Raw genomic sequence first — 18,790 nt, forward strand, 5'->3', positions numbered from 1 at the left:
CTTTTGCCGGGATGCCAGTTTAAATTTTGCTTACTACATAAAGTGGTGAGCTTTCTTTGCCGAAACGGAAAAAAAAAATATAGTTCAAAGGCAGTTTGTTGATCAACTTAGAACAACCAACACGATACAAACTTTCCGGTGATATACATAAAAACAGGAAGATCCTGAAAATGGTTGTATGATTTACTTACTTAAAAATACAAAAACTTGGAAGAATTATCAAAAGCAAGAACATGGTAAAAAATCTTTATAAACAGAGGGGAAAAGAAAATACCGTTTACAAAGGCTATATATACACCACATCGGAATATGCAAGAGAATGGCGGTATATATTTTGAACTAACTTTTATCTTGAAAAATATAAATATTTCAAACAAATTTTTTAATCACACTTTGATAATTTACAACGCACTTTTTAATAAGAAGTTGCGTTTTCTAGCCAAATTAAACTTGTGCTGCATAATAGCCCGTGCCAAACTGTGCTTCCCTTGCTCTGTGAGCCCGTGGAAAACCGTCCTGAAATTGATCGTGCTCGGTACAATACCACATCTCAACATGTCTTCCTAAAGCTTCATCGCTTCCACGGATTTTCCCACCTGACACAGAACGTCGATGAACATTGAATACGTCCTGAAATCGGGGAATGAACCTTCTTTTTTCATCCGATCAAAGACGTTCCATGCCTCGTCGGGCTGATTCCGGCGCTCATCATGGACTCGATCTTCTCGAGAGCTTCGTCGACCTCAGAAGCCCGTGGAAAACGCTCCCCTATTTGAAGAGCTCGAGGTTCTCTCTCTCGCTCCCGGCTCTGTAGATCAGACCTAGAGCTTCATCGACGAAGAGCGAATAGCTCTGCGCGACGGAGAATCCGACTTTGTTGCGCAGAAACTTGACGCATTTCTTCGCGGCCGAGAGGTTTTCGGTCTCGCAGAGGCAACCGAGGTAAGTCTCGACGAGCTCTTTGTCCGGTACGAAACCCGATTTGGTCATCTCTTTGAACAGTCTCATCGCTTCTTCGGGTTTCCTTCTTTTTCCTCCCGCAGAGAGTCGGGATCAGGTATTTGTACGTACTCGCGGTGGGTTTGCATTTCTCGGCTTTCATTTATTTGAATGTGTTGAGAGCGATCTCGGTCAAGCCGGTTCGACCGTACTGCATGATCATGATCGTCCACGTGTCCGGCGATACAACGACTCGGTTCCTCCTAATCTCGTGTAAGAGCTCTCTCATGTGCCTGAAATCTTTTCCCTGTCCCGCGAGCTTCATCGCCGCGTTGTAACTCTCCGGCATGTGTTCGAAATCTCTCAGTTTCTTAAACCACGAGAAGAATCTCATCCCGACCGAGCCATTCGTGTTGCAACGCCACAACGCCTCCGAAACGAGCTCCGACGTGAATCCGATCCCACACTTCTCTAAACCCTCGAGAATAACCGATCATTTTCGAGGCGACGACGATAACAAGATTTCGAGGAGCGATTAGAGATCATCTTCGTCGTACATCTTTTGAGGCAGGTCGATCTCTGACTTGTCCAGCAAGTCAACATCTTTTTCCAATCTCCGAATTCACTTCATTCGTTTGAATTTCTCGGCCTCTCTGGTTCTCTCCATGTGAGATGTGACCCATCGGAACTTATCATCTCTGATCGGCTCTGCATTGCAAAGAACCTTCACGAGCGTCTCGAAATGCTCATACCCGATCGAAACGTCCTCGTTCCTCGGGTCCCGGATGAACTAGTATGATTTTCTCAAATGTGTTCGATTTTAAATAATTTCTAAAATTATATCAAATATATAATAAATTATAAACATAAATGCTTCACTTGGTTTTCTAAAAATTATAATATTTTTTATGTCAATCATGGGCAAAGTCTTAGAACAACAAGGGGTTGTTCGCCTTACATTTTGCGGTTGTCCTGTCTTATTTTTTGTTGTTCTCCATACTATTACAAATATTGAAGACATCTTAGTATATATGTTTGATATTATAACCTGAAATATCTATTTTCAATAACTTTATTAAAAAAAACGAACACATTGGATAAATCATACTAGATCTAGTATAATCGTTAATGGACAAGTGGTCAAAACTAAAGCTTAACGCATATATAACATTTACCGAATAATTTTCATCAGCTTATTAAGAGTTTGATGTATCTAAATTAATGTTTCACTTCGTTTTGTATAAATAATAATATTTTTGATGGGCAAAGTATTGGAACACAATGGGTTGTTCTCAGTGCATTTTGCTGTTGTTTAGTCTTATTTGTTGTTGTTCGCAGTACACGACCCGAGACGCAGAAGCTCTTGAGAACGACGCCGTACACGACCTCGATCGGAATCTTGCAGACTCGGACCATGTCGTCCGTGATCGATCGGATGTCCATCGCGTCCCTCGATCTCGCTACGCACCCGATGATCTTCTTGTAGAGCTTCAACTCGAGTCTTGGATCGTTTTCGAGCTTGACCATTTCCTTGTAAAACTCCATCGCGATATCACCTTATCCGACTTTGCATAGCGATCGGATTAGCTTGATCGTCCAAGTCTTGACGTCCTTCTCGCAAGAACTCCTCTCCATCTCGTCGACGAGCTTATCCACCAATCCAAATTTTCTCGCTTCGCCCGCAATGTATAGCATCGTGTTGTAGATCTCGCTCGTGCCGATAAACTCGTCTCTCTTCCTCACAAACTCAAAGAACCTCACCACCAAATCAGGCTCCTTGAAACACCTCTTCAACACTTTCTCGACGATCTCGGGATCGTATAATTCAATCTCGGATTTCTCTAACCATTCCTCCATCGACTCGGAATCCGATTCTCCCCTCAAAATCTGAGCCACCCGATGAACTAACGGACTCACGTCCTTCTTCTCTTCAGAAACACCAACTCTCTCCTCAGCATTTTCGCAAACACTTTACTTTCCTTGCCCTGTTTGGAATTTTCAGATAACCACTCTCCAGATAAATTTCCATCTGAAACAGAGTTTTAGTCGCCGATAATCTCTGTAATCTCTTCGAAGAGCGAGCGAATAGCGCCATTAACTTCCGGTTCTTTCTGTTTCTTCTTCGCGTGGGTCTGAAGAGATTTCTTGGGCTGTAAGTGAAGCCGTTTGATGTAATAACCTGAATATTGAGTTAATCGAGTGGGATTTGAATGAGGGACAGGGAAGATCTTGTAAGGTATATTGGGACTCAGAAATGGTTGGAGTGTGAATAAGCATCTCATATTTGAGGAATGCTCTGCATGAACATTTGGTGAGAGACAGTGTGGCTAAAAAACACAGTCGGTGTGTGTGTGTGTGTGTGTGTGTGTGTGTGTGTGTGTGTGTGTGTGCGCGTGCGTGCGTGCGTGCGTGCGTGTGTGTGTGTGTGTGTGTGTGTGTGTGTGTGTGTGCGCGCGCGTGCGTGCGTGTGTGTGCGCGCGCGTGCGTGTGTGTGTGTGAAATTAACTTTTGAAAGTATATTGAATTCTTATCTAGAATGAATAAACATGACAAGATATTTAGCTTTTGATAGTCCAGATCTACCGTGTAGCCTGCTTGTTAGATGATGATAAGAACAACAATAAAAACAACATGCAACCTGTAATAATGAAAGCAAGAAAAAGAACACCAAGAAATGGTAACCCAGTTCGGCCTCAAAATCCTACTCTGGGGGGATATCAATCCCGGTCAAAAGAACTACTTCACTAGACAATATGCTGAGTACACGTCGGAAATGGATGGTCACCTTCCACTATTTCTAACTCCAAGCTATTTCTATGGTGTTGTTAACCTAAACTCCCTATAGGTTTGAGTTCCCCTCACTTTTCACTCTTACATCTCCCGGTGTTTCACTTCATTACAATAACAAAATCCACAGCAACAACTGTAAAATACACTAGGTAAGACTTCTCCGGACGAGAGTAAAAAACCTAGAAAAACAAATACACACACACACTTGAAAGATTGATTTTCGGATGTAAAGTGTGATACCACGTCTGGGGTAAAAACATTATCTTTTTTATATGAGACACCAAAAGAGAATGTCATGTAATCGGACACCAGGACAGATGCCACAAAGTAGGACGAGGAGAGACAAAAAAGCTGTCAGGAAGACCACGTCGACACCTGACCGTACAACAACAATAGTGTTCTGAGCAATTCTTGAGACAACATCAAGGACAATAGAGTTGCCTGAACCAAGAGGTCCAATCTCCCCATTTGGCTTTGAGAAGGCAAAACTCTATCATGCAACAACTGAGCTCTCAACAATGTGCTGCAAGATTTACTGATGTCATAGTGACTGAGAGAGGAAGGAAAAAGAACGTAACACACTAAGATATAGAGAGCATTGTATCAGTTAGACAACAGAAAACCAGAGTTGCAAATGACTCCCCATTTTTACCAAGCAAAGACAAAAAGGAAAGAGACTAAGAGTAAGAGAATAAATATTACAGACCAGAGGATTTTAGAAGAAGGAAGATGAAACAAATAAAAGAAAATAACAACCACATCTTTGCAACCAGGGTGATCAGTTAGAAGACGAGGAAGGATCTCCAGAGAACATTTTCTTCAAAGCTTCCTCAAGGATCCTCTTGCGCTCCAAGGACGTCGCAATGATGGACTCCAAGTGTTGAATCTCATTCTGAATGGAGAGAGCAATGAGCTTCTTGATGTCCGCTGACATGGGTGGAACAACTAGTGCATCAGACGAGCAGAACTTGGCGTGAGGAAGACTGGACTAAGGCGGCTTCTGAATGTCAGCTACATGGTGCTTCTAGAACAACTTGTAGCTGAATGCCTTCAGTTCCTTAGGAGAAAGAATGTCAGGGTGCTGGCGAAGAATGATCCCAGTAATCATAGCCGAGTAGGCTATGGGAAGCTTGATGGTGTCGGATACTGCATGCTTGATGACTTCGGAGTTAAAGAACTTCCCAAAATCCAGCGTCCTCCCAGTCCCTATCATATACAAGAATTGAGCAAGTGCAAGAGAGACACCTGTGGAGTGAGCAGAGGGAAGCCAGTTTTTTACTCCGATCTTGTGCAAGACAGAGTACTTGGAGCTATGCAGAGAGGCTCGGTATAAACCAGTCTCAAGCCAACCCTTCTCATCTTTTCCAGCCGACAGGTCATTCACAAGCTCAAACCTGGAAGGCATAGAGTCTTCAGAAGCAGGAGCATCCGTCCCCAGGAACTCGTGGATCACCTTGGGAGAGAACTCGATGCACTTGGTCATCACCACAACCTTCTGGAAGTTTGGGGAGGTCGCATCATCGACCTGGTCTGGCAGGTTCACTATGAAATCTCGCACCAACTGAGCATGATCAGGACCCACAACAGTAGCAGAAGAGAAAAGGCCAGCTTCCTTCAGAAGGTTGACGATATCAGTGCAGCTCAAGGCCTCATCCGACAGCACATGCTCTGAGGCAATGATGCGGAGGATGACATACTTCCATCTTCCTGCGTTCTTCAAGGTGTGGAAGGAGAGACCCGTGATAGGAACATTTGGAACTTCTTGCCGTTGGACCTTCTTCTTCTTCTTCTTCCGAACGGGGACTCTTTCTTCTTCAACTTCTTCTTCAAATGCGTTAGTGACGTGGTCTGCCACATCTTCTTCTTGCTATTCTTCTTCTTGATCTTCTTCACCAGGCTTATCCTCAGGAACTCTTTCTCGCTTTTTCGCCTTGGGCATCTTTTTCACCTTATTCTTCTTCGGGGGCGGAGCATGGACAGAGTCTTTGCCACGCTGAGATAGGATCCCAGTGCCCATGACTCTTTCGAAGTCCTCTTGAGAAATCCATCCTTCGGACCCTCCTCAATCTCCTCAGACGAGTACCCATTTCCCTTCAGTTCACTTGTCATTTTAGCAAGAGTCAGGTTATCGACCTCGGCTTTAGTCGGGGACGGGTTAGGGTTGTCAGAGGGGGTGTTTCTGACATAAGCTTTTTCAGGCTTCCCGAGGTGGAACATGGAATCGGTGTCTGAAGACACATTTTCTCTCTCAGGCAGACTCGACCCAGATGGACCGATTTGTTGCATGCTGCCAAACAAAACCCTAGAGGGAGAAACATGGCAAGAAAGAACAGTTCCATTTACTTGTGGGAATGTAGGCAAATCCTTCTGAAGATTGGGAATTTCAACATGAGGAACAGGATCTACGGTCGAACTCTCTACCATGTCCTTTTTAGCCTTGATGATCTTTACCCTATGTCTATTAACCTCTGAGATGATCTTCTTGTTGTCAATGGTGCCCACAAGAAGAGTTGTAGTCTTTATTTTGTACATTTGATGTAATAAAGTCTCATGAAGACTCTTGCTTGTAATTGCCTATTCATTCATTAATAAAGTTGAAACGTTCATTCATTCTTTCTTTGTTTGAAGCTTTATGACAAAACCTTAGTCTTTTAGTCCATAAACAAACTTAACAACTTACGAAGAGACAAATGTAGATTTGCATGAACAAACTCTTCGTAGTTTGCTTAAAACGATATATTCGCAATCTTAGGGTCAAAGGACTATTGACCTCAGTATGATTGTTAGAAGAATCTATGATGTCTGGTTATGAGGCATTGAGAGTTGGGGACTCTATAGTTCTTCTAGGTATCTTCCGAAGGTACTGAATTGACCAGTGCACTTCTAGAGACAAGATAAGAACAAACCATTTAACCTCTTATGTCTCGAAGTCACTATGTATGAATTGCATCATGCTTACCTTAATCCTGAAATGAGACATGTCATTTCACACCTTAGTATTCTCATTTGAGAAAGTCAGAGTTCGGACTCACTATGTCATTCCGAACATGGCCTATTGGTGAAGTACTAAGTTGTGAGAATGTCATGAGTAACTTTGTGAAGTTCTCATAGATATGGAATTCATGTACAAGATTGCTGAAATGCAATGTATGTCACCTCATGCTTTGTTCCTTGGAGTGTGAATAAATGAACTGGCCAGTGTCCAAATTGAGTCCTGACTCTTTTGGATGAAACAATGTGACTTGTTAGCTCCTCGTCAATACATTGTTTCTAACTTATTCACAAGCGACAAAGGAGTTGAGGAAATAACAGCTAGAAGGGTAAAATGGTAATTTAGTAAATCCCGACTAGCTGATGACATTCATGAAGGGTAGCATAGATAATATTCAGTGGATCCGCTCATTATAATTAGGTGAATTCTTGAGTAGAAAATAAATTCATTTGAACCGAGAGATTTTCAGTGTCAGCTCTTTAGTGGAGTCAGTTGGCATTAAGCTAAACTTGGAAAAGGTTTGTGAACTTTTGAGTCCAAGTGTTTAGCTCAAGCTTTGTTCATTTGGGTCCATGAGGTCACTGTCACGAATCACATCGATAGGAATAGTTAAACTGGAAGCTAAGCCAAAACAAGAACGAAAATAGTCAAAAGGGTATTTTTGTCTTTTGAGACAAAGGATGAAATGAATGTCAATAAATTTTTTGACAAGGTCATTTTATGACATGTTTCACTCGGCCATGACTTGATCATTGGGCCTTGTGAATTAATTTCATTTCATAAGAATTTTATTGAAAATTCTAAATGGGCTTTTCTTATGTTGTTATGAACAAATGAAGAAAAATCTAGAAGGCTTCTAGAAAGTCTTACACGCCCAAACCCAAGAGAAGAGAGAATTTTGTGCATGAATGTATCTAGATACTTGCCAAAAGAAAAAGAGGAAACAAATTTCCTCTATGAGGAAAGTAGAATTTCGGCCAAACAAGCCAAGAGAGAGTCAAAGGCATGGAACAAAAAAGGAAACAAATCCAAGGCTTATTGAAGCCTAGTTTGGCCGTGTGACTCAATAAAGGAAATAGGGAAATTAGCTCATGAATATGTGATATTCTATAGAAGAGGAAACTACCTTATAGAAGGTGAGACCTCTCCTATAAATAGGAGCCTCATTTCCTCACATTTCATTCATCCAAGTTTAAGAGATTTGAGAGACTCTCTCTCTAGAACTTGTGGCCGAAAATCCTCTCTCTCTCTAGTTTATTTTCGATTTTTTCTTGCTTTGGCACCTAGGTCCTCACTCGACCTAGTGTTTAGCTCTACGACTTCGAGACTCGTTCTTAAGTCGTAGTGTTTAAAAGTGCCCACTCACTGATTCCTTCTTTTCGAGTGATTTAGTGATAGAAACTTTCGTGGTTGCTCGAGATGCCGAGGAAAGAAAGAGAGACGTGCAGCGAGGGGAGACGAGCGTTGCAAACTTTCCAAAAGCTTCTTCAAAGTTCAAGCTTCAAGAAAGGTTAGTAAACTTCTAGCTCATATTGGTTTTAATTACATGTACTTGCACTTGTCTAGGTTAGTAAAAACTGTTTTACTTGTAAAAGAAATTTTTTAAAATTCCGCCGCTTAACGAAGCGTTAAACTTTTTCTTAAACCCTAGATCGATTCCAACAAATGGTATCAGAGCTATGGTCAAAGAGATGCATGTACATGTTTTAAAAATTATGAGCTTGAAAATCGTTTTCGAAAGTTTACTAATTTTGTGACAAGTTAGAATTATTATCTTAGATTTTTTTTTAATTTATTGCTCTTGCCTTTAAATTAAAAATCATGTTGTTTTTCTATGGTTTTGGGATGTTATTAAAACACATTAGAATCAGTTCTAAATTTTTTTAATTTTTTATATTGAAAAACGTGTTTTAAAGGTTTGAGATATTTCGAGTAAAATTTTGTGACTAGTTATATTGTCTTGCTAGTTTCTTATTTTTACTTGAATCGTTTTATGCATGTTGTTTTTTCTTTTATACCTTGTTATTACCTTGCTAATAAAACACAAATAAAAGCTTTAAACAACATCCTAAAACGTTCCGTTACACTAAATTCTTTTTCGCACCGAACTTTAATTATTTTTTTTTCTTCGAGCTGGAGTGAAAGCCTCAGTAAAAGTGGCATAACTCTCTGCTCAGGAATCTAAATTTAATGATTCTTGAATCAAATTAAAGCTCTGTCTGTCCTCTGTCCAATGCCACCGGTTTCGGGTCAAGAGGACATCGGAGCCGCCAGATATGACGGTTTAACTCCGAGGTGCGCGGCTGTGCTGAAACTCCAGTTTTTTAGAATTCCGGATTTTCAACCCCACTACCATGAGATATAGAACTCTAATGAGAAAATTTTCTTGAGCAAAATTGTTTTTCATAAGATTATAAACATGATGTGTAAGATTAAAATGTTTTGATTTTTGAAGGTTTAATTGAAATTGAATTTTTACAAAACTAGTTTGAATTTTGAAAAACCGTTTTCACTTTCAAACTTGAAAATATTTTGTCATCCAAATCAAATAAATTTTCAAAATGTTTTCAAAACTATATCTATATCACATATGTTCAAAATCTATATGCTCTTGAAAATTTGAGTGGGAGGTCTCTTCGTAGACAAAGCCGAAAAATAAAAAGATTTGTAATCTCAAACTTTCAAGTGTTCGAGTGAGTTGAAGTTCACACTTCCCTCATGCACTTTCCCGAAATAGAAAATAGGAAAAGATCGAGTATGTACCTTGTGCCTTTATGCACTAACACTGCTCTGAACATGTCGATCTAGGATTCTCTTCTAGTTGTCCGCTCTATCGCTCTCTAACTAGGAAATCTGTTTCCGAACTTATAAGAGTCGATGTACCAACTCCAAAAACTAAGTGGGAGGGTTATACTTGTTGTTTGTAACCCACGATCCCCAACACTAATGAAAAGTGCAAGTGTCGCCGGACTAAGAGTCACCCTCGTGGCCCTCTCTTAAATGAGAGTACTCAAGGGCGCTTTGCTCTGATCATTGCTCAATGAGCTACGTCCGAGAGTGAGACGATGATGACAAGGCCTCCCCTTGGGGGATTGTTTTTCAAAGTTGACCTTTTGAACTAAGTGGTTGGTTGCACACTTAGACTCAATCCCTAGTAATCCTCCCTCGAGGCCCTGCGAAAGGATGTGAGTGATCAAACCAATTTACAAGGTGGCTAGTCAAAAATGGTGTATTGACATCTTGGCTAAGCATTAATGATGTGTCATTTACATATAAATGGAGATTTTTTGCGGCCTTCTCTTGAGGGAGTAAATTATCGTTTAGTTTATAACACCTTTGGATTTTATCAAAGTCTTAAACAAACTTAAATCCTAAACCAAAGACTAAATCATAAACTTGTTCAACTTCTATACGCAATATGTCTCTCAAACATCTCTCGATCATCCTTTCCTCGAACAAACTAAAAAAAAATGAAAACTACGTAGATTCGAAACGTAACCTCGACATAATAGTTACCGTTAACAAGCACAAATGGGTACTCACCACCCCGTGTCCTCCTCTAACGAATGATGATTTGACTCAAGAGGACAATGACGCCTTAGCGGCCTGGCTTCGATCCGATGAGATTGTGAGGTGCTATATCTTGGCATCTATGAACAATATGCTGAAAGAACAACATCGTGACATCGAGACCGCCGCCGAAATGCTCTACAAATCTCCTTGAGATGTTTGGAGGGCAAGGGCGTCAAACAAGGCAACAAGCAGTCCGACAGTTTATGAACTGTCACATGAAGGCTAGGACTCCTGTTGGAGACTTTATGATATTGATCATTAGTTTTCTGAATAAAATGGAAATCCTAGGATATGAGATTAAAGGGAAGAATATCATAGATATGATCTTAGAAACTCTCCCCGCATCTCTTGATACCTCCAAGATGAACTACTTCATAAACAAGCTAGAGTACACTGTTACCGAGCTTATGAAGGAACTTCACACTGCTGTAGGTCTCAATAAGAGAAAGAGGAATCAAGGAGAGGCACATGCTACTGAGCAAAAAGCCTCCGCCTCTGGAACTAAGAAGAGACCTCACAAGGCCGATAAAAGGAATTGTCATGCCTATCTCAAAGCAAAGGAACATTGTATTGTACTAGTTACTGAAGCATGCTTAGTAGCTGATAATGTATCAACGTGGATTCTTGACTCCGCTGCTACTAACCATATTTGTTGTTCCTTGAATGGTTTCAAGAAAACCAAAAGCTTAGAGGAAGGCGAGTTCTGTTTCAAATGGGGTGATGGGAGCCTGGTGTCCGCGAAGGATGTGGGATCCGTGACGCTGTCTTTTGAAGACCGCACTTTAAACTTGAATAATGTTTATTTTGTTCCTACCTTTGGGAAGAATTTAATATCTGTTGCTCGTCTTCGTGAGCAAGATTATTGTTTAAAGTTTATTAAGAATGGAATTCGTATTTCGTTTCATGATAATTCTTTTGTCACTGATGCATGTATGAAGAATGCTCTTTTCTACATCTATCCCACTCAACCTTCTCTTTTAGACACCGAAATAGATAACGATCTAATTAGGGAGCCAAAGAGGATCAAACTTTCCGAATCCTCCGATCTAACAAAATCAACATACCTTTGGCACTTAAGACTTGGTCATATCAGTCTAGATAGGATTAAGAGACTTGTGAGGGATGGTCCACTCCAAGCCTCTGCAATAGGTTCACTACCTACTTGTGAATCCTGCTTAGAAGGAAAAATGACTAAGCGACCTTTCTCTGATAAGGGTCGAAGAGCCACTGCGTTGCTGGAACTAGTACATTCTGATGTATGTGGTCCGCTCAGCCAACAGGCACGTGTAGGATACGAATACTTCGTTACCTTCACTGATGATTACTCAAGATAAGGGTTTGTCTATTTGCTCAAACACAAATCCGAGACCTTTAACGTATTTGAGGTCTTTAGGGCTTTAGTGGAAAAGCAAACTGGCAAAGTGATCAAAACCCTTCGATCTGATCGAGGTGGTGAGTATATGTCTGGAGAGTTCGATGACTTTCTTAAAGAAGAAGGTATCGCTTCTCAGCTTACCGCACCTGACACACCTCAACAAAATGGACTGTCAGAGAGAAGGAACCGAACTCTTATGGAGATGGTTAGATCAATGATGAGTTACTCATCACTCCCTCTTTCCTTTTGGGGATATGCCCTCGAAACAGCCGCTTACATTCTGAACCAAGTTCCGTCCAAAACGGTTCCTGGTACTCCCTATGAACGATGGACTGGCCGTAAAGTAAATCTTGGCCGCATCAAAATTTGGGGTTGCCCTGCACATGTGCTAAGGCAAAAGACTAGCAAGTTGGCTAGTAGGTCAGAATTGTGCCTGTTTGTGGGATATCCAAAGGAAACCAATGGTTTCATCTTCTATAGTCCCGAGGACGATAAGACTTTCGTTAGCACGAATGCTCGTTTCCTTGAGGAGGACTTTATGAAAGATGCAAAACCTAGAAGTAAAATTGTGCTTGAAGAAAAGTTGGGTGAGGAAGCTTCTACCTCATATGTAAGAACTGTTCTTACCCCAACTGAAACACAACCTAACTCATCAGAATCTCGTCAAGTAGTACTTCGACGTAGTGGGAGGGCTACACAAAAGCCTGACAGGTACATGTCTTATGGAGACTCTCTCGTAGCCGTCTCCGACATGGATGACCCTGTTTCCTATAGCCAAGCGATGGCTTATTCTGAATCAAACCTTTGGCTTGACGCCATGAAAGTTGAAATGCACTCGATGTATGTCAACAAAGTCTGGAAACTTGTAGACCTTCCTGAAGGGATTAAACCCGTAGGGAGTAAGTGGATATACAAGAAGAAAAGGGGTCCTGATGGGAACGTCGAGACGTTCAAAGCACGACTTGTGGCGAAGGGTTATACCCAACAAGAAGGGATTGACTATGAAGAACCTTCTCGCCAGTCGCGATGCTTAAATCCATCCGCATACTCCTAACCATAGCTGCAGCTTTCGACTATGAGATCTGGCAAATGGATGTCAAGACGGCCTTTCTGAATGGCAATCTTGACGAGCGCATTTATATGGCTCAACCAGACGGTTTCGTGGAAGAATGTCAAGAGACCAAGGTTTGTGAGTTGCTTAAGTCCATTTATGGATCAAAGCAAGCATCTAGGTCATGGAATATTAGATTCGATGAAACTGTAAAGAGCTTTGGCTTTGAACAGTCAATAGATGAGCGTTGTGTTTACAAGTTAATACACGAAGGCAAAGTTGTGTTTCTGGTACTATATGTCGATGATATACTACTCATTGGTAATGACGTGGGTAAGTTATCTGAGGTTAAGGTCTGGCTAGCAAAGCAATTCGATATGAAGGATCTAGGAGAAGCCGCGTACATTTTGGGGATCCAAATCTTTCGAGATAGGAAAAACCGGACTCTGTCGCTCTCTCAAGCATCTTATATTGATAAGATTATGGATCGCTTCTCGATGCAAGACTCCAAGAAGGGTCAAACACCCTTTAGGCATGGAGTTTCACTCTCTAAGGACCAGTCTCCCAAGACTGCACAAGAGATTGAAGACATGAGGAAAATTCCTTACGCCTCTGCCGTAGGAAGCCTCATGTATGCTATGCTTTGCACTCGACCTGATATATGTTTCGCCGTTGGCGTAGTTAGTCGTTTCCAATCCAACCCTGGACCCGAGCACTGGATTGCTGTTAAGCATGTTCTTAAGTATCTTCGAAGAACTAGGAACTTGATGCTTACATACTCAGGTACTGACCTGACTATGACGGGATATACCGACTCCGATTTTCAAGCGGATAAGGATTCCAGGAAATCCACTTCGGGATCTGTGTTCATCCTTAACGGTGGAGCTGTTGTGTGGAGAAGTATTAAGCAATCTTGCATTGCTGACTCCACAATGGAAGCAGAATATGTGGCTGCTTATGAAGCATCCAAAGAGGCTGTATGGCTTAAGAAATTCCTTAAGTATTTGGAAGTTGTTCCAAACGTCGACGAGCCCATGGCCCTTTATTGTGATAATAGTGGGGCTGTCGCTAACTCGAAGGAACCTAGAAGCCATAAGCGCTCTAAGCATATTGAGAGGAAATACCATTTGATTCGAGAGATCGTGCAGCGCGGAGACGTGGAAGTGAAGAAGATCTCAACGGTGGACAACCTCGCAGATCCATTCACCAAGGCCCTAGCGAACAAGGTCTTCGACCAACATCGTGAGGGATTAGGCATGAAGGACTACACACACCTTCTTTGAGTCAAGTGGGAGTTTGTTGTCAATGGTGCCCACAAGAAGAGTTGTAGTCTTTATTTTGTACATTTGATGTAATAAAGTCTCATGAAGACTCTTGCTTGTAATTGCCTATTCATTCATTAATAAAGTTGAAACGTTCATTCATTCTTTCTTTGTTTGAAGCTTTATGACAAAACCTTAGTCTTTTAGTCCATAAACAAACTTAACAACTTACGAAGAGACAAATGTAGATTTGCATGAACAAACTCTTCGTAGTTTGCTTAAAACGATATATTCGCAATCTTAGGGTCAAAGGACTATTGACCTCAGTATGATTGTTAGAAGAATCTATGATGTCTGGTTATGAGGCATTGAGAGTTGGGGACTCTATAGTTCTTCTAGGTATCTTCCGAAGGTACTGAATTGACCAGTGCACTTCTAGAGACAAGATAAGAACAAACCATTTAACCTCTTATGTCTCGAAGTCACTATGTATGAATTGCATCATGCTTACCTTAATCCTGAAATGAGACATGTCATTTCACACCTTAGTATTCTCATTTGAGAAAGTCAGAGTTCGGACTCACTATGTCATTCCAAACATGGCCTATTGGTGAAGTACTAAGTTGTGAGAATGTCATGAGTAACTTTGTGAAGTTCTCATAGATATGGAATTCATGTACAAGATTGATGAAATGCAATGTATGTCACCTCATGCTTTGTTCCTTGGAGTGTGAATAAATGAACTGGCCAGTGTCCAAATTGAGTCCTGACTCTTTTGGATGAAACAATGTGACTTGTTAGCTCCTCGTCAATACATTGTTTCTAACTTATTCACAAGCGACAAAGGAGTTGAGGAAATAACAGCTAGAAGGGTAAAATGGTAATTTAGTAAATCCCGACTAGCTGATGACATTCATGAAGGGTAGCATAGATAATATTCAGTGGATCCGCTCATTATAATTAGGTGAATTCTTGAGTAGAAAATAAATTCATTTGAACCGAGAGATTTTCAGTGTCAGCTCTTTAGTGGAGTCAGTTGGCATTAAGCTAAACTTGGAAAAGGTTTGTGAACTTTTGAGTCCAAGTGTTTAGCTCAAGCTTTGTTCATTTGGGTCCATGAGGTCACTGTCACGAATCACATCGATAGAAATAGTTAAACTGGAAGCTAAGCCAAAACAAGAACGAAAATAGTCAAAAGGGTATTTTTGTCTTTTGAGACAAAGGATGAAATGAATGTCAATAAATTTTTTGACAAGGTCATTTTATGACATGTTTCACTCGGCCATGACTTGATCATTGGGCCTTGTGAATTAATTTCATTTCATAAGAATTTTATTGAAAATTCTAAATGGGCTTTTCTTATGTTGTTATGAACAAATGAAGAAAAATCTAGAAGGCTTCTAGAAAGTCTCACACGCCCAAACCCAAGAGAAGAGAGAATTTTGTGCATGAATGTATCTAGATACTTGCCAAAAGAAAAAGAGGAAACAAATTTCCTCTATGAGGAAAGTAGAATTTCGGCCAAACAAGCCAAGAGAGAGTCAAAGGCATGGAACAAAAAAGGAAACAAATCCAAGGCTTATTGAAGCCTAGTTTGGTCGTGTGACTCAATAAAGGAAATAGGGAAATTAGCTCATGAATATGTGATATTCTATAGAAGAGGAAACTACCTTATAGAAGGTGAGACCTCTCCTATAAATAGGAGCCTCATTTCCTCACATTTCATTCATCCAAGTTTTAGAGATTTGAGAGACTCTCTCTCTAGAACTTGTGGCCGAAAATCCTCTCTCTCTCTCTAGTTTATTTTCGATTTTTTCTTGCTTTGGCACCTAGGTCCTCACTCGACCTAGTGTTTAGCTCTGCGACTTCGAGACTCGTTCTTAAGTCGTAGTGTTTAAAAGTGCCCACTCACTGATTCCTTCTTTTCGAGTGATTTAGTGATAGAAACTTTCGTGGTTGCTCGAGATGCCGAGGAAAGAAACAGAGACGTGCAGCGAGGGGAGACGAGCGTTGCAAACTTTCCAAAAGCTTCTTCAAAGTTCAAGCTTCAAGAAAGGTCAGTAAACTTCTAGCTCATATTGGTTTTAATTACATGTACTTGCACTTGTCTAGGTTAGTAAAAATTGTTTTACTTGTAAAAGAAAATTTTTAAAATTCCGCCGCTTAACGAAGCGTTAAACTTTTTTTTAAACCCTAGATCGATTCCAACACTTCTTCAAGCTGGAGATCTCTTGTCACTTAATTTCCCGCCACTTTTAGCGACATATTCATGTTCTAGTGTGCACCATTTTCACGGATATGATAACAAAATGGCGCTGAGGGAAACATAGATGAACCCGAGGAAGAGAATTCGAAAAAGAACTGCTGACAAAAGTGAGATCAGTGAAGGTAATAATTACCCCGAATGGGCCTTGTAGAGATCAAGACACATGCCCACACGTGCCTTGACCAGCCAATTAATTGCTACAAATCGGGAATGTTGGAATCGATCTAGGGTTTAAGAAAAAGTTTAACGCTTCGTTAAGCGGCGGAATTTTAAAAATTTTCTTTTACAAGTAAAACTAGTTTTTACTAACCTAGACAAGAGCATATGCATGTAAATAAAAACTAATATGAGCTATAAAAGTTACTAACCTTTTTGATGCTTGAACGTTGATGAGCCTTTGGAAGGTTGGCAACGTTCGTCTCCCCTCGCAGCACGTCTCTCTTTTCTTTCCTCGGGAACTCGAGCAACCACGATAGTTTCTATCACTAAATCACTCGAAAAGAAGGAATTAGTGAGTGGGCACTTTTAAACACTACGACTTAAGAACGAGTCTCAAAGTCGCAGAGCTAAAGACTAGGTCGAGTGAGGACCTAGGTGCCAAGACAAGAGAAAACCGAAAATAAACTAGAGAGAGAGAGAAGAGGACTTCGGCCAAGTTCTAGAGAGAGAGTCTCTCAAATCTCTTAAACTTGGATGAATGAATTGTGAGGAAATGAGGCTCCTATTCATAGGAGAGGTCTCACCTTTAATAAGGTAGTTTCCTCCTCTATAGAATATCACATATTCATGAGCAATTTCCTCTTTTTTCCCTTTGAGATACTCGGCCAAGCTAGGGCTTCTAGAAGCCTTGATTTGTTTCCTATTTTGTTCAAGGCTTGCCTTGTCTCTCTCTTGGCCGAATTCCATATAGCATCCTTATGCAAATTTGTTTCCTCTTTTTCTTTTGGCAAGTATCTTGATACATTTATGCACAAAATATTCTCTCTTGGTTGGGTATGTTGGGCGCCCAAGGCCTTCTAGAAAAGGCTTCTAGAAGCTTTTCCATTTGTTCATGACAACATGAAAAAGGCCCAATAAGAATTTTCAATAAAATTCTTATGAAATGAAATTAATTCACAAGGCCCAATGATCAAGTCATGGCCGAGTGAAACATGTCACAAAATGACCTTGTCAAAAAATTTATTGACATTCATTTCATCCTTTGTCTTAAAAGACAAAAATACCCTTTTAACTATTTTCGTTCTTGTTTTGGCTTAGCTTCCAGTTTAACTATTCCTATCGATGTGATTCGTGACAGTGACCTCATGGACCCAAATGAACAAAGCTTTAGCTAAACACTTGGACTCAAAAGTTCACAAACCTTTTCCAAGTTTAGCTTAATGCCAACTGACTCCACTAAAGAGCTGACACTGAAAATCTCTCGGTTCAAATGAATTTATTTTCTACTCAAGAATTCGACCTAATTATGATGAGCGGATCCACTGAATATTATCTATGTTTACCCTTCATGAATGTCATCAGCTAGTCGGGATTTACTAAATTACCATTTTACCCTTCTAGCTGTTATTTCCTCAACTCCTTTGTCGCTTGTGAATAAGTTAGAAACAATGTATTGACGAGGAGCTAACAAGTCACATTGTTTCATCCAAAAGAGTCAGGACTCAATTTGGACACTGGCCAGTTCATTTATTCACACTCCAAGGAACAAAGCATGAGGTGACATACATTGCATTTCAGCAATCTTGTACATGAATTCCATATCTATGAGAACTTCACAAAGTTACTCATGACAGACTCACAACTTAGTACTTCACCAATAGGCCTTGTTCGGAATCACATAGTGAGTCCGAACTTTGACTTTCTCAAATGAGAATACTAAGGTGTGAAATGGCATGTCTCATTTCAGGATTAAGGTAAGCATGATGCAATTCATACATAGTGACTTCGAGACATAAGAGGTTAAATGGTTTGTTCTTATCTTGTCTCTAGAAGTGCACTGGTCAATTCAGTACCTTCGGAAGATACCTAGAAGAACTATAGAGTTCCTAACTCTCAATGCCTCATAACCAGACATCATAGATTCTTCTAACAATCATACTGAGGTCAATAGTCCTTTGACCCTAAGATTGCGAATATATCGTTTTAAGCAAACTACGAAGAGTTTGTTCATGCAAATCTACATTTGTCTCTTCGTAAGTTGTTAAGTTTGTTTATGGACTAAAAGACTATGGTTTTATCATAAAGCTTCAGACAAGGAAGATTGAATGAACGTTTCAACTTTATTAATGAATGAATAGGCAATTACAAGCAAGAGTCTTCATGAGACTTTATTACATCAAATGTTCAAAATAAAGACTACAACTCTTCTTGTGGGCACCATTGACAACAGGGAATACAAACCCCTAATGCGGAGCGCAGTTTTTCAAACTTAGTGATGTCCAGGGGTTTTGTAAAAATGTATGCCGACTGATTCTCGGTGCTGACGTGTTCCAAGGACAGAATCTTATAGTTCACAAGATCTCTGATGTAGTAGTGCCTGATT

General features: G+C 40.5%; 1 protein-coding gene and 1 pseudogene across 1 annotated transcript; both read right to left on the bottom strand.

Annotated features, from left to right (window-relative positions):
• Positions 1–107: 107 nt before the first annotated feature.
• On the bottom strand, positions 108–4,663 carry LOC149401971 (putative pentatricopeptide repeat-containing protein At5g06400, mitochondrial; annotated as a pseudogene).
• A 90-nt stretch (positions 4,664–4,753) lies between these two features.
• On the bottom strand, positions 4,754–5,668 carry LOC149401972 (uncharacterized). The gene is made up of 2 exons (XM_089609387.1): positions 5,623–5,668; positions 4,754–5,553 (listed from the first exon to the last, which is right to left on the bottom strand). The coding sequence occupies exons 1-2, from the start codon at positions 5,666–5,668 to the stop codon at positions 4,754–4,756; spliced, it is 846 nt and encodes a 281-aa protein (XP_089465513.1).
• Positions 5,669–18,790: the final 13,122 nt, after the last annotated feature.

This window comes from Urtica dioica, chromosome 3 (assembly GCF_054948205.1).
Source record: "Urtica dioica subsp. dioica isolate 48M chromosome 3, U.dioica_male_clone48M_v1_H2, whole genome shotgun sequence".
NCBI lineage: Eukaryota > Viridiplantae > Streptophyta > Magnoliopsida > Rosales > Urticaceae > Urtica > Urtica dioica.